This window comes from Anabas testudineus, chromosome 19 (genome assembly GCF_900324465.2).
Source record: "Anabas testudineus chromosome 19, fAnaTes1.2, whole genome shotgun sequence".
Taxonomy (NCBI): domain Eukaryota; kingdom Metazoa; phylum Chordata; class Actinopteri; order Anabantiformes; family Anabantidae; genus Anabas; species Anabas testudineus.
Window position 1 is genome coordinate 6,898,266 of NC_046628.1, and position 27,204 is coordinate 6,925,469.

Consider the following 27,204-nt stretch of genomic DNA (forward strand, 5'->3'; position numbering starts at 1 on the left):
GCCTCCTGCTCTGTCTAATGAAGGTACCCAAGTCCCAGAGGAATGTGGTCTGCTGGCAATTCCTTTTACCCGGTCTAATATTAGACAGACATACATCAGTAGCCCATACTGTAACTGGATCCAATAACTACATCATTCAAGTGATATATGATGCAAGGACAGTCATGGACAACAGAAAGTATTGTCCCTCAGTGATACGTCTTCTTTCAGCCCTTTTCAGGAGTAATATTTTAAACTGGGCAAAGGGAGCATACAGCTTACAACATTAATGATAATAAACAGATTTACTCCAGCAATTAATCAACAAATTTTTTTTTTTTTTTTGTGTGTGTGTGTGTTGATGTGTAAAAATCACTGATAAAAATATCTATTGTATCAAAGAGAGCATTTTTATTTGAGGGGGAAGTATATTCTTAAATGAAAGACCCCATATAATACCTGTCAAATCCTCAGTTAAGTCATACAACCATATCAACAACACTACTGACATTTATTTGCTGTTCTGCTGCACATTGTCTGTCATAGCAGCAATGTGACCATGAAGACTTTCAGTTGCTATTTAGATGCCATTCAGCAACATGAGCCCTGGAAGTATATGTTATCGAATGACAGGTATTTTAATGGACATATAATTTAAAGTCCGCTCACAGATATACACAGGTTCTGGATTATAAGAGTAGAAGAAACACAACAGAGCCACGAAACTGTAGATCAGAGCAGGGACAGCAACAAGGCATGTGTCACAAGTCTACAAAGTAAAATGTTTTAAATTGTACTGAGCAGTCTCTGTAGCAGGGATGGCTCCATCTAGTATCCATGGTGTTTCCCGGTACAGCCACTAGATGGCGCCACAGCCAAAATGTTTAGTCAGTGCAGAATCGTGCAGAAAAAAAAGTTTATCATGAAGAATGGTGAGAATTTCCGACTCCAATTTACACACAGCAAACATCTGACGACCAGACAAAAACAACTGTTTAGACTGCAGCTGTACTTCTTTTCTGCATTCAGTGGAAAAACACCGCGATCTGTGCTCTGTCACTTATCAGCTGTGCAGGTTTAATGATCCGTCTACTATCTAATCAAAGCTCTTGTGTGTCGACCAGTTCACTTTAAAACATGCGTTTTCTCTCTACCTACAGCTCACTGCAGTTGTTTTCTGTGTTCATGCAGCAACTCACAGGATGGCAGCAGCTGCTTGACTCTCTGAGGGTAATTACACACCCGTGACCCGCCCTCGCTTCCCTTCATCCTCCCTGGACTTAGACATATACTTGCAGACAATGTTCATCCTGACATTGGTGTTTCCAGTCTGTGTGCTTCAGTGATGGGGTAGTGGCCGAAACACGACAGTTCTGTCTAGACTTTTTCCATTTGGTTTCTCACTTTCATTGATTTTAGTTTTTGTTGCCATGTTGCGTGTTGTAGTTGAAGCGGCTAAAAATCTGCCTAAAAAGAAGGTTGGGAGTCCTGATCCAATTACAACTGTGGTTTTTAAAGGTAAGTGTCTCTCTAAAAGTATTTGAAGGTTTGAACTGTGCACAAACTGCAAACAGTTTGCAGTTTTAATGTTTTGTCTTATTAAAGGATTTAAGTTTATAGTAAATTCCTTCTTTTTATCTAGTATGACGTCACTCCATGGCTTTAATAGTTTGCTGTGGTACTTGTAGTAGTCTATGCAGTATCTCATATAGACAGCAGTGCTGTAAAATGTAAAGAGTGCAGGCTCTAAGTGTGAGAGTTTTAAAATGTAATCAGAACAACTTTCCTATCAAGCATTTTGAAATTTAAGCACAGTTGTGTACAGTGGAGACCTTGCTTGAATCTATAGCAGACATGAACTAAGAAGAAGTAGAAGAAGGTTGTAAACCAAAAAACAACAAGTTAGAACTTGTTGGAAACCTAGCCCTCAGCATTTGAATTGAAATAATTTCAGACTGGTATTTGCTCTAGATCCTGGCTATCAAGCTCTAATTGTTTCCTAGCTGTTTTTAATTATTTGTTTGTTTGCTGTCAGCTTCTTTCTTATCCCTTTTTCCGTTTGAAGGCAGAATCGGTAACTGAGTTTAAATAAAATCAATCATATACTCTTACTTTGTCATCATAATTAGTGAGTAAACTGGTTTCGGTTATCTTGGGTTAGTTATCCTCCATGTCCCAATCTTGCGAAATGCAGTAATAAAATAGCTGATGTTTTTTGTTGTTTTTTAGTTCATTTTTAGCGCCACATGGGGCAATTGCAAATATTTTTCAATAAACATATATTCACCTACTAATTGCAAATGATTTCTTTTTCAGATGAAAAGAAAAAGACAAAATCGATCGACAACGAGCTGAATCCTGTATGGAATGAGGTAAATCTCCATTACACACACTGTGGACAAGTGGATATTTCTCTCACTCCCCATGAGACCTCATGACACATAATACATATAGATTAGGTTTTTAGGAAAACAGGAATTGATTTATTAAATAATATCCCAACTTTAGATAAAGTAGGCTACCTGACATCACAATATGTTTTTATAATGTCAATAATGACAATGTCACTGATGTATTAGAGTTCAGAAGTGTTTGTTTAGCTATTGTGTTGTCATGGCTGAGGTGGCAAATCATTATTTGGAATATCGACAGCAGCATTCAACCTCTGCTCTCAGATAAAATATTGTATCTTTGGGACAACTACAGCTGAAGTACCACATCTGATTGATCGTGTGTTCCTCATCTTGTCTTGCAGGTGCTTGAGTTTGATCTGAAGGGTACGCCACTGGACTCCAGCTCCTACATAGATGTTATTGTGAAAGATTATGAAACCATTGGGAAGGACAAGTAAGTGATGTACAGCACCTGAGACAGAGCACCCTGTTCCCTTTAACTTTATGCTTCGTGGGATTGTGTGATTGCAGTGGTGAAAGAGAAGCTATGTGCCTCACCTCACAGTGCAAACGTCTTGTCTGAACCAAGACTTTCCAGGAAACAAGTCTATTTACTCAGACAGCAGCTTAACCAATAATATCTTAGGCGTATGTTGCTTTATCTCTTTGCATTTGTATGGATGTCAGTTATAATAAATGATTCAGCTAAATCACAGACAGTGAAACGTGAGCTGCCATTAAGTCAAAGCTTTTAAAGTGTATGGCTGCTAAACAATATTATTATTATACATTATTATAAACACTGACATACCAATATACAGAGAAACTAAGTTGGATATTTTCATAGTGACCCAGTGTTTGAATTATGTAGCTGACTGTCTCTACCCACTCACGCCCTGCTTGCCGTGCTGAGACTTGCTGGGCTGTGTGGGACGTCTGATGCTGATTGGGCAACAATACGTGGATGAATTGCTGTTTGTCTTCTCTCTCTGGATGGGATTAGTGTGGCACTGTGTGAATGGTAACAGTAAAACTTACTTGATGTGACAGTTACATTTGTTACACTATTGCTATGGACTCATTGCCGCACATACAGGATGTGTGAACTGCTGTATGAGAAATGATTTAATGTAAAATGTTTTAAAGTCACTCAACAACAGTGCCAAGCTGCTACAGCTAAATAAAGCCAGAGTCACACATGGGACCAATCAAGACCAACCGAGAAATAGTTTCCCTGACATCACTGATTAGCGCGATCAAAGCCAGCCATCAAATCAGTTCTTTCCTCAAAGATGTGTCAAACTGTATGTTTATATAATATATTTATGTGTAAATGTTTCCCCAGCTTGTGGGACAGTCATAACTGGAGCTTGAAGGGAGGAGCTTTTCAAATGTGTTTCCAGTCTGGGTCCTTGTTAAACTGAATAAAGTTTTCCACTGGGCTGGCCCACTGACACACTCCCTAAAGACCAGAGTGTAACTTCTCCCTCTCTCTCTCAAATAGCTGCTGTTATGGGTAATCCCTGTCGTCGTGGCAACTATAGGGGGATGGGGGGCAGAAAAGGCAATCTGTGGCTTCTTGAGTTGTATGATTTTAGAAAGGAATCAAATGATTGCAGTACAAAGTTCTCCTGCGCGAAGAGCAACACTGATTATAGGAAATTCACTCATACTTATTCTTTGGATGCGAAAAAACACACAGTAAAGAAAGGTTTGATTTCCATCATACACAAACTTAAGCTATAAGTATATACTGTATGCTAACATGCTTCCATGGTAACAATACTTATAACATGCTGGTACAGAGCAGGAGAGTTTTATCATTGCAGTCACATCTTCACAGTCTTTAATTAGTTTGAACTAAATGTAGCTGAGTATAGTTTCAGTGTAGTGCCATTATTTTTAAAGGTAGTTAGTGATGTGACTATAACCACCATAACCAAAGGATGACACAACTTTTGACCCGATGGTGGTGCTAGACGAAAAGACAAGTAAAAACTGATATACATACAGTTCATCCTCGAGGGACCATGAATGTATTAATCCAGTAATCCAATAAAAGATCTCATCTATCTCATGGTGGCACTGGAGCAAAGGGATGGCCAAAAGAGTGAGTGAAAGGTTTGACCTGCTGATGACTAGAGAATAAGAGAGCACCAAAGTCTATATATCAAAGAGAATAGAGGACCCTGAAATTTCCTAGCAATCTAAGTTGTTAAGACATTTCACCCTTAACAACTTCATGCTGGCACTAGATGAACAGTCAAAGTCATGAACAAAGGTCATTAAGATGATTCATATGAATGTCTGTACAAAGTTTTATTACAGCTGACCATACTTATATAAAATTCTAAGGTGGATGTTGGCAATTATTTGATTATATGGGATATTTTTTCACCGTGATGCACCAGAACATTACAATGGTCTCAAAGTCTGTTTTGGTCATTTCATTGTGTGCAAACAATGGGGGTATTGTCGGTCCAAGCGTGTTTTTCCTGATCTATTCACAACATAGTACTGGGCTGTAGTATAGACTAGAGCCACTACCAGTTTTTGGTCACACTGCATGACTTTATCTCTCTTTATATTTGAATGTTCTTATCAGAATGGAGTCAAGTAGAAAACAGAGGGGAAATAGAAGAGGAATCCAGGGACAGCCCTGATGCCTCAAACAGGCCATAGCCACTAAATGCCTTGTAAAATATTTTGACACAGAGTGGGAAGTTGGTAGAGTTGTGCAAATTAAAATTCCATCTAGAGACACATCCTGCCTAAGCTGCTTTTTGATAAAGCCCAAATCCTGTCCACATTATTTCAAAACTTTCCAATGGAAAACTGCACGTAAGCATTGTTGGTCAGAGTCAGATTTAAGGCTACATACCAGGTTTATAGAGTCACAGACTCCTTTCTGATTTAGAGTACAGAAAGCTGTCAGACACCGTCTCTACATTCTTTCTCCCCCCAGTAAAAAAAAGCTATCCAGCTGTATGTCTAGTGACCTAAGGTGGTGGTAATGTGATTTGCAATATATGCAACTTTTGGGGATTTTGAGAATTGTGCTAGCTGTAGAATGAGAACCAGGGTGTAAAATATAGATGCTATATGAACACCATAGAGGTAGGGCCCTTAACTATTTGCACGGATGAAGATGTGCTTAAAATGTGTACTGTGAGTTTTACTAGGGCTTGGGCAAGGGTATTGGAAGGAACTACAGCCATTTCTATTCATGTACCTCTAGTTTTTGTGGTTTATAAATATTTCAAGCTGGATGCTCAGATGTTCCATGGTGAGATCACCAGGTTATAGGAATAGAAGTATCCGTGTCAATGTCAACAATGAGCTGAAGAGTCAGAGTAAATAAAGAGGGTTAAACACAACATGTAAACCACTGGAACATCTCTTCTCTTAAAGGCCAGATTAGAGTTTGTCAGAAAACATGCAAAAAGTATGGACAGATGAAATTGAATTTGAGAAGGGAAGAAACTGTTCATGATCTGAAGCTACTACCTCATCTGTGAAACATGGTGGAGGTAGTGTCATGTTGTGGGCCAGTATCTATGATGTGACTGCTGACAAAAGCAGCAGGATGAAGTTTGAGGTGTTTAGAGCTACTACATATTATCTACTGAGATTCAGATGGATGCTTCAGTACTGACTGACTGAGATGGACAACAGTCTGAAGCATATTGTGAAGCAAACCCAACACTTCTTAACGCAGAGCAGTTTAATGCAGAGTCAGTCATCTGACCAGAATACAATTATTTCTTGTATCTGACATGCTGTAGGCAAAATTGAATTGATAACTCCCCACAAGAATGCATAAACTGAAGACAGCTGCAGTAAAGGGACCCCAGGGAAGAAAACCTAGCATCTTGTGATGTCTTGTGATGTAATTTTTTCCAGAGATCAAACAGGAATTGCAACCAAGTATTTAAACTGACAAATTAATTTAGCATTATATTTGTTTGTTCACATATTTATGAGCTAAGAAAAATAGAGGTCTGTGTATGGACATAGCTGTAATTTCTACATGGTTCATCCAATATTTTAAACCAAGAGCTTAATCAAAGCTGACAGTCGACACATTCACATCTTGATTGTTTAATTTCAAACTCATTGTGGCACAAAGAGCCAAAATGATACAAATTGTGTTATAGTTGTTTTTTTTGGGCATGCATTTTTGGGGATCCATGGTCAAAACCTGTGGCGTGATAAACGCAAGGTACAGTTTCGCCTTCTTTGAATAGTTAGAAGGGGACGCCTTGCTCAAAAACCTTTAGAAGGGAATATTTCTGTGCTAATGCCAGTACTCTTTTGTAAGCATCAAAGAAAACTTTGACAGCACCTTTCTACAATAAAATAAGTTATACAGCTTATTTCTAGTTTTGAAAAAGTTTCATACTGTAGTTAAAGGGGAAAAATTATATCATTTTCAATTTCTAGGTCTAATTCAAGGCTTCAAACCAGTTTTTGATGGGTCTGATTCTGAGTCTACAGGGTTACAGTGAGTGTGTGACTCAGTCCTTTGAAATCTCCTTCTATGAGGAATGTTGCCAAAACATTCAAAACTCAGTCCGCCCAAGGAATTATATATATTTCACGTGATGTACTACATTTAATTAGCTACACTTTATTACTTTAGACACAGTACATCACGCTATCCAGCTGTATGTCTAGTGACCTAAGGTGGTGGTAATGTGATATGCAATATATGCAACTTTTGGGGATTTTGAGAATTGTGCTAGCTGTAGAATGAGAACCAGGGTGTAAAATATAGATGCTATATGAACACCATAGAGGTAGGCCCCTTAACTATTTGCATGGATGAAGATGTGCTTAAAATGTGTACTGTGAGTTTTACTAGGGCTTGGGCAAGGGTATTGGAAGGAACTACAGCCATTTCTATTCATGTACCTCTAGTTTTTGTGGTTTATAAATATTTCAACAGCTGGATGCTCAGATGTTCCATGGTGAGATCACCAGGTTATAGGAATAGAAGTATCCGTGTCAATGTCAACAATGAGCTGAAGAGTCAGAGTAAATACAGAGGGTTAAACACAACATGTAAACCACTGGAACATCTCTACTCTTAAAGGCCAGATTAGAGTTTGTCGGAAAACATGCAAAAAGTATGGACAGATGAATTTGAGAAGGGAAGAAACTGTTCATGATCTAAAGCTACTACCTCATCTATGAAACATGGTGGAGGAAGTGTCATGTTGTGGGCCAGTATCTATGATGTGACTGCTGACAAAAGCAGCAGGATGAAGTTTGAGGTGTTTAGAGCTACTACATATTATCAACTGAGATTCAGACGGATGCTTCAGTACTGACTGACTGAGATGGACAACAGTCTGAAGCCTACTGTAAGGCAAACCACACACTTCTTAACACAGAGCAGTTTAATGCAGAGTCAGTCATCTGACCAGAATACAATATTTTGTTTGTATCTGACATGCTGTAGGCAAAATTGAATTGATAACTCCCACAAGAATGCATAAACTGAAGACAGCTGCAGTAAAGGGACCCCAGGGAAGAAAACCCAGCATCTTGTGATGTCTTGTGATGTAATTTTTTCCAGAGATCAAACAGGAATTGCAACCAAGTATTTAAACTGACAAATTAATTTAGCATTATATTTGTTTGTTCACATATTTATGAGCTAAGAAAAATAGAGGTCTGTGTATGGAAATGGCTGTAATTTCTACATGGTTCATCCAATATTTTAAACCAAGAGCTTAATCAAAGCTGACAGTCGATCACACATCTTGATTGTTTAATTTCAAACTCATTGTGGCACAAAGAGCCAAAATGATACAAATTGTGTTATAGTTGTTTTTTTTGGGCATGCATTTTTGGGGATCCATGGTCAAAACCTGTGGCGTGATAAACGCAAGGTACAGTTTCGCCTTCTTCGAATAGTTAGAAGGGGACGCCTTGCTCAAAAACCTTTAGAAGGGAATATCTCTGTGATAATGCCAGTACTCTTTTGTAAGCATCAAAGAAAACTTTGACAGCACCTTTTTACAATAAAATAAATTATACAGCTTATTTCTAGTTTTTAAAAAGTTTCATACTGTAGTTCAAGGGGGAAAATTATATAATTTTCAATATCTAGGTCTAATTCGAGGCTTCAAACCAGTTTTTGATGGGTCTGATTCTGAGTCTACAGGGTTACAGTGAGTGTGTGACTCAGTCCTTTGAAATTTCCTTCTATGAGGAATGTTGCCAAAACATTAAAAACTCAGTCCGCCCAAATAATTATGTATATTTCACGTGATGCACTACATTTAATTAGCTACACTTTATTACTTTAGACACAGTACATTAGTATAACGTGGGGGTTTAACTGGGTTCAACTTTTGCAAAATAGTTATTTCTTCTCTTATCAGAGGTAACGTTGCACTTACTCATAATAGTCTTAAGCATGAACAAACTGTACATTGGTAGTTTTTGGCTACGCACCAAGAGACACAATAAACCACCACAAACTCCTTCAGGCAATTTTCAGTTGACACTGCACACAGTGAATGTTAGATGTTAGTTAATTTTCAAATAGACAGTTTCTAACATTTACTTTTGTGTAGTTATCCAGTTAACAGAAGAATGTGATGTTACTCCTGCCAGTTTACAACTTAACCGTGTCATATTCACTCTTTCACTTATTTATAATTTACCCAGTGCATGGTACAGTGTATATATATTTTACCAGGTTATTGTTTGTCTCATACCGTTTTCATGGTTTTCATATTGTTTGACTTGGAAACTATCATACTAGGTATGTTCTGCATAGCTGGGGTTCAGATAATCCCCATATGAAAGAAATTACATGATTTTGTTCTCTTCACTTCTCACTGCAGAAAGTTACAGGTGATCTAAACACATTGTAAACTCAGTAGTTGGTAGTTATTGTGCAGTGCTGACTGTGTGCTGGCTCACGGGGTGCGTTTATTTGTCTGAGCAGGCAGGGTTTGTTAGCTCTGGGTGGTGACCTTCTATATACCCTTTAAGTTATTGTGACTTCTGAGCACCGCATTTCATTTGTCAGCAGCGTGTTACTCAATTACTGACATGCTGGCTGCCTTAAAAAGAAACCAAGTTTTACGTGTTTTAATAAAAAAAGAATTATCACTGAGCAAATTCTCTCTGGTACAAATATTTCCTGTTTCTTCCTGTATTTCAGATTAATTGGCTCAACCAAAATCTCTTTGAGGGACCTTGCCTCAGGTCAAGTTAGATCACTACCATCAAAAAATGTGCCTTTGGCCAACGAAAGCGGGCAGAATATTGGAGTAAGTGTTTTTCTTTCTGCCACTACAATATTCATAGCATCAACATCATAGTCTTATTGCTTAGATCGCCTGCATTTCAAAGTTATAAATCACAGACTGGCAAATTATTTCCTTACAGGCTACAATAAACCTTGTTATTGGCTATGATCCTCCAGCCAATGCTGCTCCAAACCCGAATGACCCTCAAGCTGGAGATGCTACGGTGGATGGTGGTATGTTTATGTAAATTTTAAAATGCAGTAAAATGCCTAAACTGTAATTGAGTTAGTTTGGTGAGCTAACTTCCTGTTCTCAAAGTCAGAAACCAGTACGGTAGTTTTATCCCCAGCTAATAACTCTAACTGTTTGCAGTGAGGTAGTTTTTATAAGGTGAGCTGCCATAAATCATGAAGCATGAGGAGGACAAATTATTATTGTTATTATTTGGAATATCAAAATAAAGGGACAAAGATGAATGCATGTTTTCAATAATTATTAACACAATGAAGGATTAGCTTTGTAAACTATTCCTCATTGTCTCCTGCCTCTCTCATAAAAGATTAGTATATTTAATGTTTAGAGCACAGGAGCCCTCCTTCCCAGTTCAAACTGGCCTATCAGGTCAAACATCTGTAGAATGACAATTAACAAGGTCAACCACAATTACACAATCTTACCTTAAATAGTTCAGGTCAAACGTCTCAGGTCATCAATCAAGGCTTAAACATAGACACTCAGAAATAGCTCACTATTGTTTAGATACAATATTTATCTTAAGTACCTTGAATTTCATCATATGTCCATTGTCCAATCAAATTTGAGAACCCTCCTAGTAATACACCTGATAAAAGTGGTGCTGTCGAGTCGTGGTTCCTATTTACCACAGAAGAAGAAGTGGTTCCTCTGTAAGCACCAGTCCACAGATGGATCACCAAAGAATTCAAACACTGACAGGTTATGGCTTCAAAACAACATGATTTTGGTGCATTTTAAGAAATAAACCTAAGTCTAAAGCTTAATACACTTGATTGTATGAGAATAACATAAATAACTAAAAAAAGAGTTGTTAGGGAGGGAGCTGGTTCTTCCTAACAACAGATTCTTACTAGCACTTGTAAGTCATATCTTATCATATTGTCTTTCTGCTGAACAGGTGGTGGCGGTGGTGGAGAGGGTGATGGGACTCTACCAGATGGGGGACAAAGTGGTTCTGCGCTGGGACCCTCGTCCCCCGGTCAGACTGGCAATCTCCGGCAGAGTATGGCCAGGTCACAAAGTCGCTATAGGCTGGCCAATAAACCTCAGGACTTCCAGGTCAGTCTGATTGTTTTTTTGTTTTGTTTTTTGTGAGACATAAATAATTAGCTTGTTTAAGTCACTGCTGGATATGTAAACAGTTCCTGTAAGCACACTTTTCTGTAGACTATTCTACTACTGCATGGTGCCAGAGTCAATTTAATGGTTTATGGTTAGACATGAAAAGTCAATGAGATGAGAAGATCTCAAGCTTGATCTCAGTTCATTAAAGAAAAAATATAGGCTGCTACTTTTATTCTTTGTGATGTTTTGATATGTTTAAAACATGAGAAATAAGAAAACATAGCAAAGAATCATTTTCATCCTCTTAGATTTAAAGATTAGTTTCAGGTGATCTCAGCAGTGATTTCTAGCTGTTTGATTATGTTTACCCAGGTTGTAAGGTGATCTTGGTCTGAGACAGATGCTCTCATAGTCGTATTGTATTTATATTTGTCCACGCTGATGTAGAGGTACTGTGTGTGTTTCAGATTCGTGTCCGCATCATCGAGGCCCGTCAGTTGCCTGGCAATAACATCAAACCAGTGGTGAAAGTCTATGTGTGTGGACAGACACACAGGACGAGGATCAAGAGGGGAAATAACCCCTTCTTTGATGAGGTGCTCTCATAGTAAAACTATACGACACAGATTGTGACAGACACTAGGTCTATACCAAAATAACAAGGTCCTGTTGTGCTGAGCTGTGTATCACTACCTCTCTTCATCTAAGCTTGACAGGATTTCATGTGTATTTTTGTAGATGTTCTTCTACAATGTCAACATGCTGCCATCAGAACTGTTTGATCAGAACATTAGCTTACGGGTAAGCTCAATGCACGTCCATTTTGAGGTCCCGTTCTCTGTCAGCATGTAAAAATATATTAACCGAGTTGTTTGGCTTATTTCTGCAGGTTTATGATTCCTATTCACTGAGGGCAGACTGCCTGATGGGGGAATTCAAGGTATCTCATCTGTTTCTCTTCACAAAAATAATATGTAAAAGAAAAAAAAAAGTGTGATTACTACCTCAGATGCACAAGTGTGGCTGATCTTGTTTTGTTCTCTCTCTCAGGTGGACATTGGATATGTTTATGATGAACCAGGTACTGTAAGCCAGTCAGAAACCACAACCTAGATTTGTGTGTCATTTACATTTGCACAGACAGGGCTATTGTTGGCTGGTTTGTATAATAGATTTTGATCAGAATAGTTGAGTTTTTTTATGCAATTGAATTCTGATTAACACGCAAGAGGCTATTACTTTCTGTACTGCATGGCATTATCATATTCTGTTTAATATTTTTGATCAGATAATTATTACTCTCATAGGGCCCCTGGGCTCTACTCACTTCTTTAATTAATGTAGTGGAGCATTTAAACTAGCAGCCACAAAGTCATATTGTCCTCAGAGGTTGATGGAGACCAAACAAATGTTGCTCAATATCTGCTGGATGTGTAAATAAGCAGCTGTCAGCAAACAGTCTTTCTGTTGTATCAACTTAAAAAGATGATATAAAGGTGGTCAGTGTCGGATTTGTAGCTTGTTTCTACGATTTTCAAGTGGAGAAGAACTGTTAACTGCTAGATATACAGTGTGTAACCTCAGGTACTGTTCACACACATGTTCTACCTGATGGAGCTGTCTTTATTCTTCTTTTTTCTGTCTTAATGCAGCTCACTGTGTGATGAGGAAGTGGCTTCTGTTAAATGACCCTGATGACTCCAGTTCAGGGGCTAAAGGGTACCTCAAAGTCAGCCTCTTCGTAGTAGGGACTGGAGACGAGCCTCCGGTACGGCTGACAGACTGTAGCTCAGTTGACTTTCAGTAGCTGCATCCAATTCCTAATTATGGAAATAATGTGGCCATGCCCCTCACGCCCTGTGCTGTGTCCCTTATCTTTTCTGTCTCACCTAGATGGAAAACAGGGAGCCTAGTGACGACCATGATGACATAGAGAGTAACCTGCTGCTCCCGGCAGGTGTGACTCTGCGATGGGCTACCCTCTCATTGAAGGTCTTCAGAGCTGAGGACATTCCCCAGAGTAAGAAAAGCAGTAGATCACTAATATTTGATATTTGTAACAGACTGAATAATCATTTAATCCATTGTTGTATAGTTCATATACAACAACCAGCCAATTTTAAACTGAGAGGTATATCATTACCATACTGGTCAATCATCCATCCACTGTTTTCTCGTTTCAGTGGACGATGCATTTGTCCAGTCCCTGAAAGAAATTTTTGGAGCAGAAGAAAACAGGAAGAATCTGGTGGATCCTTTCTTGGAGGCTCGCTTCGCAGGCAAAAAGGTTTCTCCTGTTGTTGGCTTCAGTGCTTAAGTACTATGTTGTCGTCTAACTGAAGTAAAGCTGATTTACTGCTTTTTTTGTGTGTGTGTCTCTAGCTGTGTACTCAGATCATTGAGAAGAATGCCAATCCTGAGTGGAACCAAGTGCTAAATATCCAAGCCAAGGTAGCAGATCCTAGGGATCAGAAACTTGAATCTGATTAAGTTTTAAGTCGAACTCTAATTAACTTGTTTCTTGTGTCTGCTGTAGTTCCCCTCTATGTGTGAGTGTGTGAAGCTGACAGTCTTTGATTGGTAGGTACAACAAGACCACTGTTTCTATTTGCTATTTGATATATATATCCAGTTTCGGTTTGTGCTTAAGAATGTGAAGAGGTATTGTTATTGTATTCTCAGACTTCTTTGGGGTTGAGGAAGTGTACCACAATATTTCTGCAGTGTGCTCAGCTGTATTACATTGTGTGCCTTTCCCCAGTCACCAACCACATGAGAATAATGCAGCAGCCTATGACTCAGTGTGCTGTGGCCCCTCCCTTCCCCTTAATAACATGCTTTGGGATCCTGTTGGCACAGAGTCTCATTTTCATCGTGTGTTTCTGGGTGAATGAACAGTCGGATAACTCAGTTACAGGAAAAGCTGAAGGGAAATAAGTGCAAGAGGAAAGGTTAGAAAAATGACGTGCCCCTCAATAGGTGTTGAAAGCACACTCTGATAATTCACCCAATAGGTTTCCTGTTGAAAATGAAAATATTTATGCATTACAAACAAAAAAGAGACATTGTTTTCTGTTCCATGCTCTCAGCAGGGTCAGTGTGAAAGCTGAGTAAGACAGTGTGCCTACATTATGAAATATGCATGTTATTTAAAAGTGAATCACATGAATGCATGTTTATGCAGGATCGAAAATGAAGTTATTGTTTGTGATTGCAGGGATCGTCTGACTGGGAATGATGCTGTTGGCTCCACGTACCTGAACCTGTCCAGTATAGCCTCCTCTGGTGGAGAGATAGAAGGTATTGTTCCTTTTACTTATGAAAGTATTATAAAATATTAAACCTTTTTTATCTCAAAATAAATTTTAATTACTGTAAGAGAATACATTTTATAGTACGTGTACTAGTGTTTGCCTCGTTGTTTTTACTTTGAAATGGTTCTTGAATTGTCCTTTTTCTCTCGGAATAGAGGAACATGCTGGAAAAGGTGAAAAGCCATCGTATGAAGGTTCACCTGCACTATTTTTGACTCTGTGTTGCATGAGATGTGACGTAAAGCATGTTGTGCCTGCTAGTTTGCTGAATAGACTAAATTCTTGTAGTGCACATAGCAAATGAAGCTGTTCTGTGCTTTTTGACATTTAGGAGTATATAACTGTTTAACTGTCTAACCGTTTTTGTTGTCGTATGCGCGCCGTCTGCTTTCCCAGCAATCACTGTTTATACCTAAATCTGTCCATCACTGCCGCCTCAAGCACAGCATCACTGAAATACTAACCTCAGAGCTTTGCTTTTTTTTTTTTAGTTTGTTCCTGTTCAAAGGTTAAGTGTGTGTCATTCTCTCTCCAGCTAACACAGGGGAGTCCGAGGTGGGTTTTCTGCCTGTGTTTGGCCCCTGCTATATCAACCTGTATGGCAGCCCTAGAGAGTTCACTGGCCTGCCAGACCCCTATGAGGATCTCAATTTTGGCAAGGTAGCAGTGTAGACATAATTAGTCTCTACTCTTTTTGTCTTTTTTTCTGGATCTTATTGTACATTCCCATTTCTGCTCATATGACTGTGTTGTAATCACACAGGGAGAAGGAGTGGCGTACAGGGGCAGAATCCTGGTTCAGCTGACCACTAAACTGGATGGGAAAGTAGACAAAGCTGTAGACAACATCAGCAGTGATGACATCCTGGTGGCACAGGTATTGTGAATATCTGCTGAGTGGTATGTGACTAAGAGTGGCTCCACATGGTGGTTTTACTTCTCAAAGTTTCAGAACTAGATGAGACAAAATTTATGATCTTTTAAAACGTAACAGTTAGTGAAAATGTCTTCTCCTTCATTGTCCTTGCCTACATCAGAAGTACCAGAGGAGGAGGAAGTACTGTCTGTGTGCCGTCTTCCACAGCGCCTCCATGATTCAGGAACCTGGAGAACCAATCCAGTTTGAGGTCAGCATCGGTAACTATGGCAACAAACTGGACACCACCTGCAAACCACTGGCTTCCACCACTCAGTATAGCTGTGCTGTATTTGATGGTAAGGAATCTGCACACCATATGTGAAATCTGATCTGTTCACACGCTAAAGACACATGTGAACCTTCTCTCTCGTCATTTGCTATGCAATTCTTCTAGGTAACAACTACTATTACCTGCCCTGGGCGGACACTAAACCAGTGGTTGTGGTTACTTCATTCTGGGAGGATATCAGCCACCGTATGGATACTGTCAACATCATCCTCCACATTACACGCCGTCTGGTAATACTGCACTAATCCTTAAAATTTCATTTGAGATTACAAGTATTTATAAAGTATAGCTTGGTATGAGTGCAGGCAAGTGCTAGCATGAAAGTCTTTCATGGATGTTTAAATGGAGTGCAAGCTTCATGCCTGTTTTTGCTGTTGTTGCAGCAATCCAACCTGGAGGCATTTAAAACTGCCATCTTGGCTAAAGTCTCTGAGAACCAACTACTTGAGGTGTGGCTGAAGTTGCTTAATCAGCTGATTGAAGACATTGAAAGGTAAACAGAAGAAAATGGTGTTGCAAAGAAATTTGTAAAAAAAATATTCCTGGTGTCTGTGCAGATTTTATGCATTATTAAAAGATTTAAAAGATTTCAGAAGTCAGAAAAAGGGATGGAAACTGGTTTATTTTCACCAATAATTTCCCCAATCTTATTTAACAAGTGAACTGAATTCAGTACAAGGTCGCCTGCTGTCTTCCTCAGTTTCCCAACACCTCAGCTGGAGGGTCACTCCAATCTGACAACACTGGACATCCAAATCAAAAAGCTGCGGGACAATGCCTTGACCACCATCAACGAAGCAGCCAAACGCATGAGGGAGGAGGCCAGGGAGATCAGAGACACTTTGTCTGACATAGAGTCCTGGGCAGACAAATTAAAAACTTTGGCTGACGAGGTAGGTGAATGTAGAGCTGTTTGTCGAGATGGCTCTGGGGTGACTGTTTAGAAATGTTGACTGATGTGTCACACTCAGCAAAACTCATTCACACATTATCACAAAAAGGATGAAAGGATAATTATACTTTACTGTTGCATTTGGAATAACACTTGGGCCCCAAGGTCCCTACAATAATATGAAAGTAAGGTGACAGACTAGCATTTTTGTTGACAGACAGCATATTTAACACCTTTCCAATATCTGTCCGTTAAACCACATTTGTTCATGTTTTTATTCTCACTGTGTCCAGCCGCAGAACAGCATGCCTGATGTGATCATCTGGATGCTGCGGGGTGAGAAGAGAGTAGCCTACACTCGCATTCCTGCTCACCAAATCCTGTTCTCCACGCACAGCGAGCAGGCCTGTGGTCAATACTGTGGCAAGACACAGACTGTCTTTTTGAAGGTACACATCTGCTTACAAATAAGCAGAAAAACTGATGCATCAGTTGATTAGATGTTGTCTGCACAAGTTAGGACTGAAGGGGGATAAGAAAAACTGATCTCGATGGCTTGTGTTTCACTCCCCTCAGTACCCCATGGACAAAAACAAGGGCTTGAAGGTGCCTGTTCAGATTAGAGTCAACATGTGGCTGGGTCTGTCTGCGCATGAGAAAAAGTTCAATTCCTTCGCTGAGGGAACCTTCAGTGTGTTTGCTGAGCTGGTATATCACTTCAAAAATATAATCATCATAGCAGAGCGTGAATCTGTTTGTATCCCTCAAAACTAAATATTATGTCATTGGCATTACAGTATGAGAACCAGGCCAAAGTGTTTGGAAAGTATGGAACAACAGGACTGGTGGGACGGCACAAATTCTCAGATGTAACAGGCAAACTGAAGCTGAAACAGGAGTACTTCTTGCCCCCCAGAGGATGGGAGTGGGAGGGCGACTGGTTTGTTGACCCAGAGAAAGCGTGAGTATAACTGGAGATGAATAACTGGCAAATCACCACCACTACTAAAAATAAAAGCAAGAGGAAGCTTAACTGGAAATCAGTTGTACCTAATTGAATACACAGCTTTTGGTCAATGTGGGTTTGAGTTAAGGATGTGGACTACAGCTGCTTACAACAGCTTACATTCCTCTCATACCATGTACCAGACTGTGCCAGTGAAGTGGAAGTTATTTACATTAACCTTTCTTAATCTACCTCTGTCAACTCAAGAACAACCCTATCTCTGCACTTGAGTCCTGACACATTCATAATAGTTAGTTTTTTTTAGTTTGAACATGTTGGGGAGTAATGTGCCTCCCAGGCAGTAAACAAAGTATATTTACTATGTCCAGACACAAGAATAGTTGGAGATGTGAGAAGGGAAACATAACACAAATGCTTCTAGTGAGGACAAGAGGCAAACCTGTAGTTGTTCCTGTATAGAGTGTCTGTCTGTCTGTCTGTCTGTCTGGAGCATCAGGAGGAACCCACACCTTTAAAGATGCATCTTGACAGATTGAGTGACCTATATTAGTTACTCCCATCATGTAAACACAACCCTTGTAAAAACAGACAAAACTTTCCTGGGCACACCAATGCAAGCTGTGGTATGCATTCATGTAACAGGATGTGTGTTTTTTTTTTTTGTTTAGTTTGTTTTTTTGGATATATTTTTTTAAATATCCCCACCGGGGAGCGCCAACGTCTGTTCATAGTAACTTTAAGTACGTTTTTAATTTATCTAAAGTATATACTCATGTACATATGTTTGACTGTTTTCTTTCAGTCTGCTAACAGAAGCAGATGCAGGACACACTGAATTCATGGATGAGGTGTACCAGAACGAGACTCGCTTCCCTGGTGGCGAGTGGAAATCTGCCGCTGAGCCATACACTGATGTGGTGAGCAGCACAGCACACTTGAAATGATGAGGATGGTGGCCGGAAGGTTTTGTCACCCACATAACATGAACTCCTGGTTGCTCACTGCCTCTAGTGGCTGTTGAATAGAATAAACAAATTAAAAAAAAATGCATGTGTACAGCTAACAGGTTTTGTCTTGTGCAGAATGGGGAGAAAAGTCGTAACCCTGGAGAGTTTGATTGTCCTCCAGGCTGGACATGGGAAGACAAGTGGACTGTGGATGACAACAGAGCCGTGGACGATCAAGGTGCAGATATTCACAATAACAAGTCTAGAAAGCTTTTTTTGAAGCTGTTTCAACTACTGGGGAAAACTATTTACTACTTTTGTGTGTATGTACCGCACAGGTTGGGAGTATGGAGTGACCATTCCTCCTGATGACAAACCTCGGGCCTGGGTGCCAGCAGAGAAGGTGTATCATGTACACCGCAGGAGAAGGCTGGTTCGACCACGCAAGAGAGGTGCAGTCCCTGCAGGAACACCTGTAGAGGTCAGCATAAAAACAGAAAACTTGAGGTTATGCCAAACACGCTGATACTGAGACTGCTATCCAGGTGTGTTTGCCACAGTGCTAGTCTTTAAACGTGTCACTAAAAGGTTTGCACTATATGCTTGTTTCTTCACTCAGAGGCGAGATCAAGGTGACTTCGAGGGATGGGAATTTTCTTCACTGATTGGCTGGAAATTCCACAGGAACGAGCGCTCGTCTGACACGTTTCGGCGAAGGCGCTGGAGGCGGAAGATGGCGCCAGGGGACCGTCTTGGATCTTGTGCCATTTTTCAACTGGAGGGGGCATTGGTGAGTAAAGTTCAAATGGACAGAATTTAGACATATATCCTTGTATAAGTAGGAAGCAGTGCCATTTAAACAATTATCAAATATTTACTCATGTATTAAACGCATTCGTGTTGCCTAGGTGTGTTTTTGTTTGTGTATGATGCGTGAAACTCTGACAGTCTGCTTGGTTTACTCTACAGGGTGTTGATACTGAGGAGAAAGAGAAAGGCACGAAGGAAGATGCCGCCAAGCTGTTTGGTGCCAACACGCCCACTGTGTCCTGCTCCTTTACCAGTGAGTGATGTAAATAGTAATGTCACCAACAGATGAATTAACATCCTCATACATGCATGTGATGGCAACTGTACAAATCCTATTGTTGGTTTTTTTTGTTTTCAGAGTCGTTCAGGTATCATCTCCGTGTCTACGTTTACCAGGCACGGAATATGAGAGCTATGGACAAAGATAGTTTTTCTGGTAAGATTCTATGTGGTGCACAAATATATAACAAATGACTGATCTAATATATGTATTATGTGTGTTAATTGCTTTAAAGAGTTTATTTACATGAAGCAAAAAACGGTAAAGGTAACTAATAGTGCATGTTTGTTTTTGTTTTTTTTTAATGCCTTCACAGATCCATATGCTCATATCTCCTTCCTTCATGCTAGCAAGACAACAGAGAAGCTGCGGTCAACACTGAACCCAACCTGGGATCAAACTCTGATTTTCAATGATATAGAGATTTACGGAGAGCCGCAGAATGTTGCCAGACACCCTCCTAATGTTGTGCTGGAGTTCTACGACAGTGACCAAGTGGTAGGTTGTGGCAGATCCATCCCTTAAAGTAACCTACCCTATATATGTTTTTGTTTTATATATATTTATATATAATTGTTAAAATTTCAGCATAAGGATAAAGATATGACTGTGTATATCATCCTTTGTACAGGGAAAAGATGAGCTGCTGGGCCGCAGTGTTTGCACCCCAATCATAAAATTGACTCCAGGCACAGATGAAACACCCAAACTCTTGTGGCATCCCATCACCCAGAAAGGCGAAAAGGCAGGCGAGGCACTGGTGGCTGCTGAACTCATCCTAAAAGACAAGGTTTGCGTGAAAAACGAAGGAAAACACACTCTGAGATGTCTTTTTAGTGTGTGACCACAGTATTGAAACATACGTCATAGACATTCTGAACATTCAAATACAGATTAATGTAGAGTTCACATCTTCGCATCACATGCTCAGTCCGTTGATCCTCCAGTGTGACTAAATGCAAAGTTACTGGTTAAAATGTAAAGATAAGCATGCTCTCCTGTCTCTGTCTTTGTAGTCCACTGATCTTCCCTTAACACCCCCAAAGAGAGCAGAGAACCTCTACATGGTTCCTCAGGGCATCCGGCCTGTGGTGCAGCTCACTGCTGTGGAGGTAAAAACGATTGTTGACGTCTCCACGTTGATTTAGAGTCTGAAGAGTCTTCCTAACATCATCTGTGCATGACTTTGTGTCAAGATTTTAGCGTGGGGTCTGAGGAACATGAAGCCGTACCAGCTGGCTGCTGTGTCTTCACCCAGCCTGGTGGTGGAGTGTGGGGGGCACAGGGTGGAGTCAGCCGTCATCAAGAACATGAAAAGGAGCCCCAACTTCCCCAGCTCAGTCCTCTTCATCAAAGTGGTAATGGCAGGCTTACACAAGCTACAGGGTATATGTGGAAATTAAGTCAACTATAATGGGATGGAGAAAAATGAACCTAGCTTTAAGCTACTCAAGTGAGAAAAGTTAAAGAAATAATTATGAAATATGTGCATAAAAACATCTTGTTTGTACTGTGCATCCAGCTCCTTCCAAAAGACGAGATGTACACGCCTCCTATCGTGCTGAAGGTGATCGACCACCGTCCGTTTGGCAGGAAGCCGGTGGTGGGTCAGTGCACCATCACCTCCCTAGAGGATTACAGATGTGACCCATATGTTGTCACTGCAGAGGGAGCTATGTCTTCTAAAAGTGAGGCAGAGAAAACGACACAGAGTATTCTAATAGCACAGAAAGGAAATGTCCTAATGTTGTCTTCTCATCACTGACAGTGGCTCTGATGATGGCTTCCCCTGCCAAGCACGTCTCTATCACCATGGAGGAGTCGAGACCACTGCTAGAAGCGAAGGTAAACAGTTCTCTACAAACCCACGTGAAGTTTCCTCTGTGCACTAAAACGTTCACAATTTGACTCTGTAGTCAAATTTGACAAACATTATCACTCTGGCTTACAGTTTATGTACAGCATATCGGCTGCTGTCGACAAAATGGCATCTCCTGCCTCCTACTTTGTATGTATGATTGCTTATTATAGCTTTCTAATTCTAAGTCTGGGCACTGATGAAACTGGAAGGCTGAGATCAATTTAATCCAACGAGCTTGGCAAATGCCTCATAATGATACCATTACATTCATTCATGGGGAAATTGTCACAATAACTGATTGTACATTCCTCATACACACTAATTTTAAAAAAGCACTTGTTCTTTCTGCACCAGGGGCGTAACGTGGCAACAGTTTAGATCCCCAAAAACCTCTGGACCATTATACATTAGTTCAGCTTGTCAAAAGTCAAAACATTTAAATGAAGACAAATGCAAATGGAACTGATCAACATGTGCTGCCCATTGTTACGCCCTTGTTCTACACACCGCCTGGCCAAAAACAAAGCCTCACGCTCTAATATTTCTTGGACTGCCTTACGCTTTGATTACAGCACGCATCCGCTGTAGCATCATTTCGATAAGCTTACGCCATGTCACTGCATTAATTTCTCAGCAATTTCTTGTGTTGATGATGGGATTGGAGCACTACGAAGTCTTCTCCAACACATCCCAGTGATTCTTAATGGAGTTGAGGTCTGGACTCCAAGTGTGGAAAATAATGTCGTGTTCACAATTTGAGCCTGATGAATCCTGGCATTGTTGTCTGTTGTCTGTAGTCAGCTGACCCAATTGTGTTGCCAGCTGACACATAAAGGTGGGGTTTTCCCTACTTGCTTAGTAAAATCAAGGTGGTGACTTGTTTTTTTTTTTGTTTGTTTTTTGGCCAGGCAGTGTTTTTTGCAGTGTGTCATTGCAGCCGTCTTCCTCATCCTCTCCATCATCATGATTCATGGTTTCAGTTTTGCCAGAACTTGTCGCTTACTGTGTGTGATTTTGCATTTGTTACTGCTGCGTGTTAATGCACCTGTGACTTGTTTTCTGTTTTGTGTTACACCGCATCTGCTTTCCCCAAAGCACGTAGAGAAGGTGAGAATAACAAGAACATGTGACTTGAAACTTTCAAATTTCCAAATCCATAAAGGTTGGAAGATTAAAACTGTTCAATTCAATCACCAGGAGAAAGAGACGATTGATTGGTGGAGCAAATTCTATGCTTCAATAGGAGACACGGAGAAATGTGGTCCTTACCTGAAGAAAGAATATGACACCCTCAAAGTAAGATGGCTCTGTAGTTTTCACTGTGTTGCGTCAATGGTCACAAAATGTTAAACATTGCAGGTTTCTCTCTTCTGACTTTAAATCTGAATGTACAGGTTTATGACCGTGAACTGGAGGATGTCTCAGACTTCCAAGGCCTGACGGATTTCTGCCACACCTTCAAACTACAACGGGGCAAGAATGAAAATGGGGACGAAGACCCCACTGTGGTTGGAGAGTTTAAGGTAGTTTCACATCATTTAGAACCCGAACTCTTAATTAGATGTTATCAAACACTGTATTTAAAAAATGTATTTGTAGCTTATATTGTATTTTATTATTTTTATTATTATTTTTTTATGTGAAGCTATAAAATAAGCTGAGTCTCCTCAGGGCAAAAATCGAAATCTCGTTTGTGTGTCTGCAGGGTTCGTTCAAGGTGTACCCTCTGCCAGATGACCCAGGTGTTCCATCCCCGCCCCAGCAGTTCAGAGAGCTGCCAGATAGTGGACCGCAGGAGTGTCTGGTCAGAATTTACGTGGTCCGGGGCATAGACCTGCAGCCCAAAGACAATAATGGCAGAGTGAGGATTTATCTATATTACTTAACATATTTTGACACAGTGAGTGGCCCGTTCAGCATTTTCAGCTTAAGCCTGTGACGTCTTTCCTGTACAGTGTGATCCATACATAAAGATATCGCTGGGAAAGAATACACTAGATGACAGAGATCATTACTTACCCAACACCATCAATCCTGTGTTTGGAAGGTAAACTTGTGGAATGAACAAATGTAAGCAATAGATTAGAAATATACTGCACCCTCTAACTTCTCAAATACTTGTTGTGTTCAGGATGTTTGAGATGACGTGTTTCCTGCCCCAGGACAAGGACCTGAAGATCTCCGTCTACGACTATGATCTCTTGACCCGTGACGAGAAGGTCGGCGAAACAGTGATTGACCTGGAGAACCGCATGCTGTCACGTTATAACTCCTACTGTGGCCTTCCACAAACTTACTGCATGTAAGGATACTCCTGAACATATTTACTGGACTTTAAGGGGACTAAAAAAGCCTAAAGAATTGTCCAAATACACTTGCTGTCAGGATGTTATCTCTTATTTTTCTGTGTATTTTAGTTCTGGGATCAATCAGTGGCGGGACCAGCTGAAGCCATCTGAGATCCTGGAGCATCTGGCTCGTCTAAAAGGCCTGTCTAAACCCAGAACTGAGGACAACGGCACATCACTCTCTTTCAATGGAAAAGACTACACACTGGCTCAATTTGGTAATTGCAAATGGTTCGAGAGTGTAAATGTGTAAACAAGCGTATTGATGTAAATGGTAGCGAGGTACTTTATTTTTAACAACACATCAAGTAATCTTTAGCCTGTGCTGGTGAACAAACACTTAAGGTGCAGTAATGTTAAATTATATTCTTTATTTAATAGCACAGTAACTGAATTATTTTACCCGTTCACATTTTACTGGTTTAATGATTTAATCCAAATTCTAGTAAAGGAAAAAGGGTAGTATAAGGAGCGTAGTATTAAAGAGCTTGAGTCTAATGAACATCTAACATGTTTTTTTATCTAGAGGACAACAAGGAAGTTCACCAGCACTTGGGTCCAGCCCGAGAACGACTCTGTCTGCACGTGCTCAGGACGCAAAAACTTGTCCCTGAACATGTGGAGACGAGGACCCTATACAGCAGCTTCCAGCCCAACCTCTCTCAGGTTGATCTCTCACACATACTGTATCTGTGCAGCACATGTTGACTTCCACCTTAACTTAGCCGTCCTGTGTAACGTGTGCATTGCGTTGATGTAGGGAAAGCTTCAGATGTGGGTGGATGTTTTCCCCAAAAGCATTGGCATCCCTGGACCTCCCTTTGACATCACGCCACGCAAGTCTAAGAAGTAAGTGTTGAGCAGCTCTTCATCCCTGTTTACATGAAGTGTCACTGAGCAAACTTCTACTGTGTTCAGGTTTTTCCTCCGTGCTGTCATCTGGAACACGACTGACGTGATTTTAGATGAGACCAGTGTCACTGGAGAACGCATGAGTGACATCTACGTCAAAGGGTACAGTTGGTTTTTATTTTTTCTACTTTAGACCCTGAATTTATTAAAACTGTAATTAGAGCCCGTAATCAGTGCTACATTCAGGTTTTCACTTTTATAGCATTGTCTGATGATGCTGTTTCTCACCAACAAATGTTTCTCATGCTCTTTTAGCTATACTGGATATACTGGATAGGTGGGAATAAGAGGTTAAACCTGTTGTTTCTTGTGTGTATCAGATGGATGCCGGGAATGGAGGAGGACAAGCAGAAGACCGATGTCCACTACAGGTCTCTAGATGGAGATGGCAACTTTAACTGGAGGTTTGTCTTTGGTTTTGACTATCTGCCAGCTGAACAACTCTGCCTCGTGTCCAAGAAGGTGAGAATTGTTTGCCTTAAAATAAAGGAAAATCATTCAAATGTGTACCATTTTAATACTGCTTATACATGATTACGGTTTTGTTAAGAAATAACTCATTTCTAATATGTTTTCTCATTGTTTTATTTAACAGGAACATTTCTGGAGTCTTGACAAAACTGAGTTCAGGATTCCCCCTAAGTTTATTATTCAGATTTGGGATAATGACAAATTCTCATTGGATGATTACCTTGGTAAGACACCCTAATTTATATTATTAATAAGGAAATGTTTGATTTACTTAGAGGCCACCATTTAAAAGAAGAAAATGACTGTATGATACTCTCTTGTCCCAGGCACTGTGGAGCTGGATTTGAGAAACCTTGTTGCTCCTGCAAAGACGCCAGAGAAGTGTTCTCTGAGTATGATGGATGTTCAGGAAACTGGAGTTCCACACAAGACAGATCAGGCAAAGTCTCTGTTTCTTCAGCAGTCGGTCAGAGGCTGGTGGCCCTGTTCCATTGAACAGGATGGGAAGAAGACCCTTGGTGTAAGTATGAGGAGAAAGCTTCTCAGAGATAGGTGTTGTTTAGGTAAACAGAGTTTGTTTTCAGGAAAAAGGGACATCACCCTAGTAGTTGTTGCATTTCACATTCATTACCTCTAGAACAAAATCGCCTGCAGAGGCTTAGTGAGGTCTTTTCTATATTTAAATGTTTCAAAATGATAATTGATATTGGGGAGGTTATGTTGTACCATGCTCATTATGTCTGTCTTGCTTTTGCAGGGCAAAGTGGAGATGACGCTGGAGATTGTAAATGAGACGGAAGCAGATGAGAGACCTGCAGGAAAAGGCAGGGAAGAACCCAACATGAACCCAAAACTGGACCCTCCAAAGTAAGAACTTAGAGCAGAATGAGTGTGAGACGTAACTCTACAATGTGGAGACGTGTAGTTCAGTGTAACACCTTCTGTCTTTGATTTCTCACAATCACCAGACGACCAGAAACGTCCTTCTTCTGGTTCACCAACCCATGTAAGACCATGAAGTTCATTGTGTGGAAACGGTTCAGGTGTCTCTTCATTGTACTCATCATCCTCATCATAGTGGTTCTGTTTCTCGCCATCCTGTTATACTCATTACCGGTAAGGACAGAACAAACAGACTGCTCAATAATATTGGTCTAACGTTCCTAAACCGTCATTAGTTCACAACCTTACATTTTAGGAGCAGGTGAAAATTGTGCATCTATGTTTTATCCACGTTGTCCAGACTACAGAGAAGTAATGATTTATTTCCCTTTTTTTTCTTTATCAGAACTACATCTCAATGAAGATAGTGAAACCTCTACAATAACTCTACAGTGGGTGAGCGGTGGAAGTGGTCAGCATCACATTATCCCAGCACAATTACTGCCAAACCATCTGATCATCTTTGTATTTTAATGCCTGGTGTTTTATAAATGGGAAGGGGTGCTTGCAAATTTTCACTATATCAGTATATTTTACCACAAACTATGCACTGCTAAGCAGACAGGAACTGATATCTGATCTGCCTCCAAACAAATACTTTTGCCACCAACACTAAAAAATAAAACATGTTCACTGTAACACATCTAAAACCGTCCTATCACAACCTTTGTTGGAGGACACTGTGTGCAAAAGGTGTTGATTCAGTTCTTTAGGGCTGGTTGTAGTTTATCTTCAATGCTCTCAGTGTTAAATTGCACATTACTGTATGGTGTTTCTAACAGTTATGCACACTGTCTGTAAATGAGACGACTTACATTATTACATGACGTTGCATTAGAAAGTATTACAATATACAAGGGTTTTCATTTTTCAACCCCCTGCTAAGATTGAACAAGAGGCGGGATTCAAGGTCACACAATGAAGACATAGGCATCCATTAATGCTCACTATCACACTTTTGGACAATTTGCAATCTAACCTGCATGTCTTTGCACTGTGGGAAGAAACCCACACAAGCACAAACCTCCACACAGAAAAGGTCCTGGCTGGCTGGCAGGCTCAACCCTAGAAACTGAAGCAAGTTGTCAAAAACAACTGAAGCAAAACTTATGTCAACTGTCTATGTCTTTATTATGTTACATTTTTACAGAGCTTTTAAAATAAAGATGTTATTCAAGGTGTTGGTGTCAGTTGATTGGCAAGGTGTTCTTGAATCTAAACGCAGCTCAAACATGTAAATGTCAAACAGAAATGTTACTCTAGAGAAAACCTAAATCAAAGTCTGATCA

At 40.2% G+C, this 27,204-nt stretch overlaps 1 protein-coding gene across 4 annotated transcripts; it reads left to right on the forward strand.

Annotated features, from left to right (window-relative positions):
• Positions 1–1,208: 1,208 nt before the first annotated feature.
• LOC113156112 (myoferlin-like) lies at positions 1,209–27,094 on the forward strand. 4 transcript variants are annotated; one of them, XM_026351020.1, is made up of 55 exons: positions 1,209–1,497; positions 2,296–2,351; positions 2,735–2,826; positions 9,556–9,664; positions 9,783–9,876; positions 10,797–10,957; positions 11,431–11,559; positions 11,702–11,764; positions 11,853–11,903; positions 12,014–12,044; positions 12,616–12,731; positions 12,857–12,983; positions 13,147–13,250; positions 13,346–13,414; positions 13,500–13,543; positions 14,181–14,263; positions 14,433–14,450; positions 14,813–14,937; positions 15,041–15,154; positions 15,315–15,492; positions 15,591–15,715; positions 15,869–15,978; positions 16,186–16,378; positions 16,671–16,826; positions 16,954–17,085; positions 17,175–17,338; positions 18,147–18,261; positions 18,427–18,529; positions 18,630–18,772; positions 18,911–19,081; positions 19,261–19,354; positions 19,460–19,537; positions 19,698–19,879; positions 20,013–20,171; positions 20,398–20,493; positions 20,578–20,739; positions 20,904–21,069; positions 21,150–21,226; positions 21,333–21,389; positions 22,338–22,349; positions 22,440–22,538; positions 22,637–22,765; positions 22,948–23,103; positions 23,198–23,289; positions 23,374–23,544; positions 23,660–23,808; positions 24,117–24,256; positions 24,351–24,439; positions 24,509–24,604; positions 24,823–24,964; positions 25,098–25,197; positions 25,300–25,493; positions 25,731–25,840; positions 25,942–26,089; positions 26,262–26,300. In XM_026351020.1, exons 1-55 carry the CDS (start codon positions 1,410–1,412, stop codon positions 26,298–26,300), a joined length of 6,201 nt encoding a protein of 2,066 aa, XP_026206805.1. In that variant the 5' UTR covers positions 1,209–1,409. The 4 variants fall into 4 exon arrangements, with proteins under 4 accessions (XP_026206805.1, XP_026206806.1, XP_026206807.1 ...); XM_026351019.1 differs by having other exon boundaries at positions 1,212–1,497; positions 14,433–14,471; positions 26,262–27,094; XM_026351021.1 differs by lacking the exon at positions 14,433–14,450 and having other exon boundaries at positions 1,210–1,497.
• The last annotated feature ends 110 nt before the right edge of the window (positions 27,095–27,204 follow it).

Bases quoted from the DNA above. Each gene is read 5' to 3' on its own strand.
- LOC113156112 (XM_026351019.1), top strand. From the start codon at position 1,410: ATGTTGCGTGTTGTAGTTGAAGCGGCTAAAAATCTGCCTAAAAAGAAG. The intron at 12,732-12,856 runs GTACGGCTGACA...TGTCTCACCTAG, and splicing joins GGACTGGAGACGAGCCTCCG to ATGGAAAACAGGGAGCCTAG. The intron at 24,605-24,822 runs GTACAGTTGGTT...TGTGTGTATCAG, and splicing joins AGTGACATCTACGTCAAAGG to ATGGATGCCGGGAATGGAGG.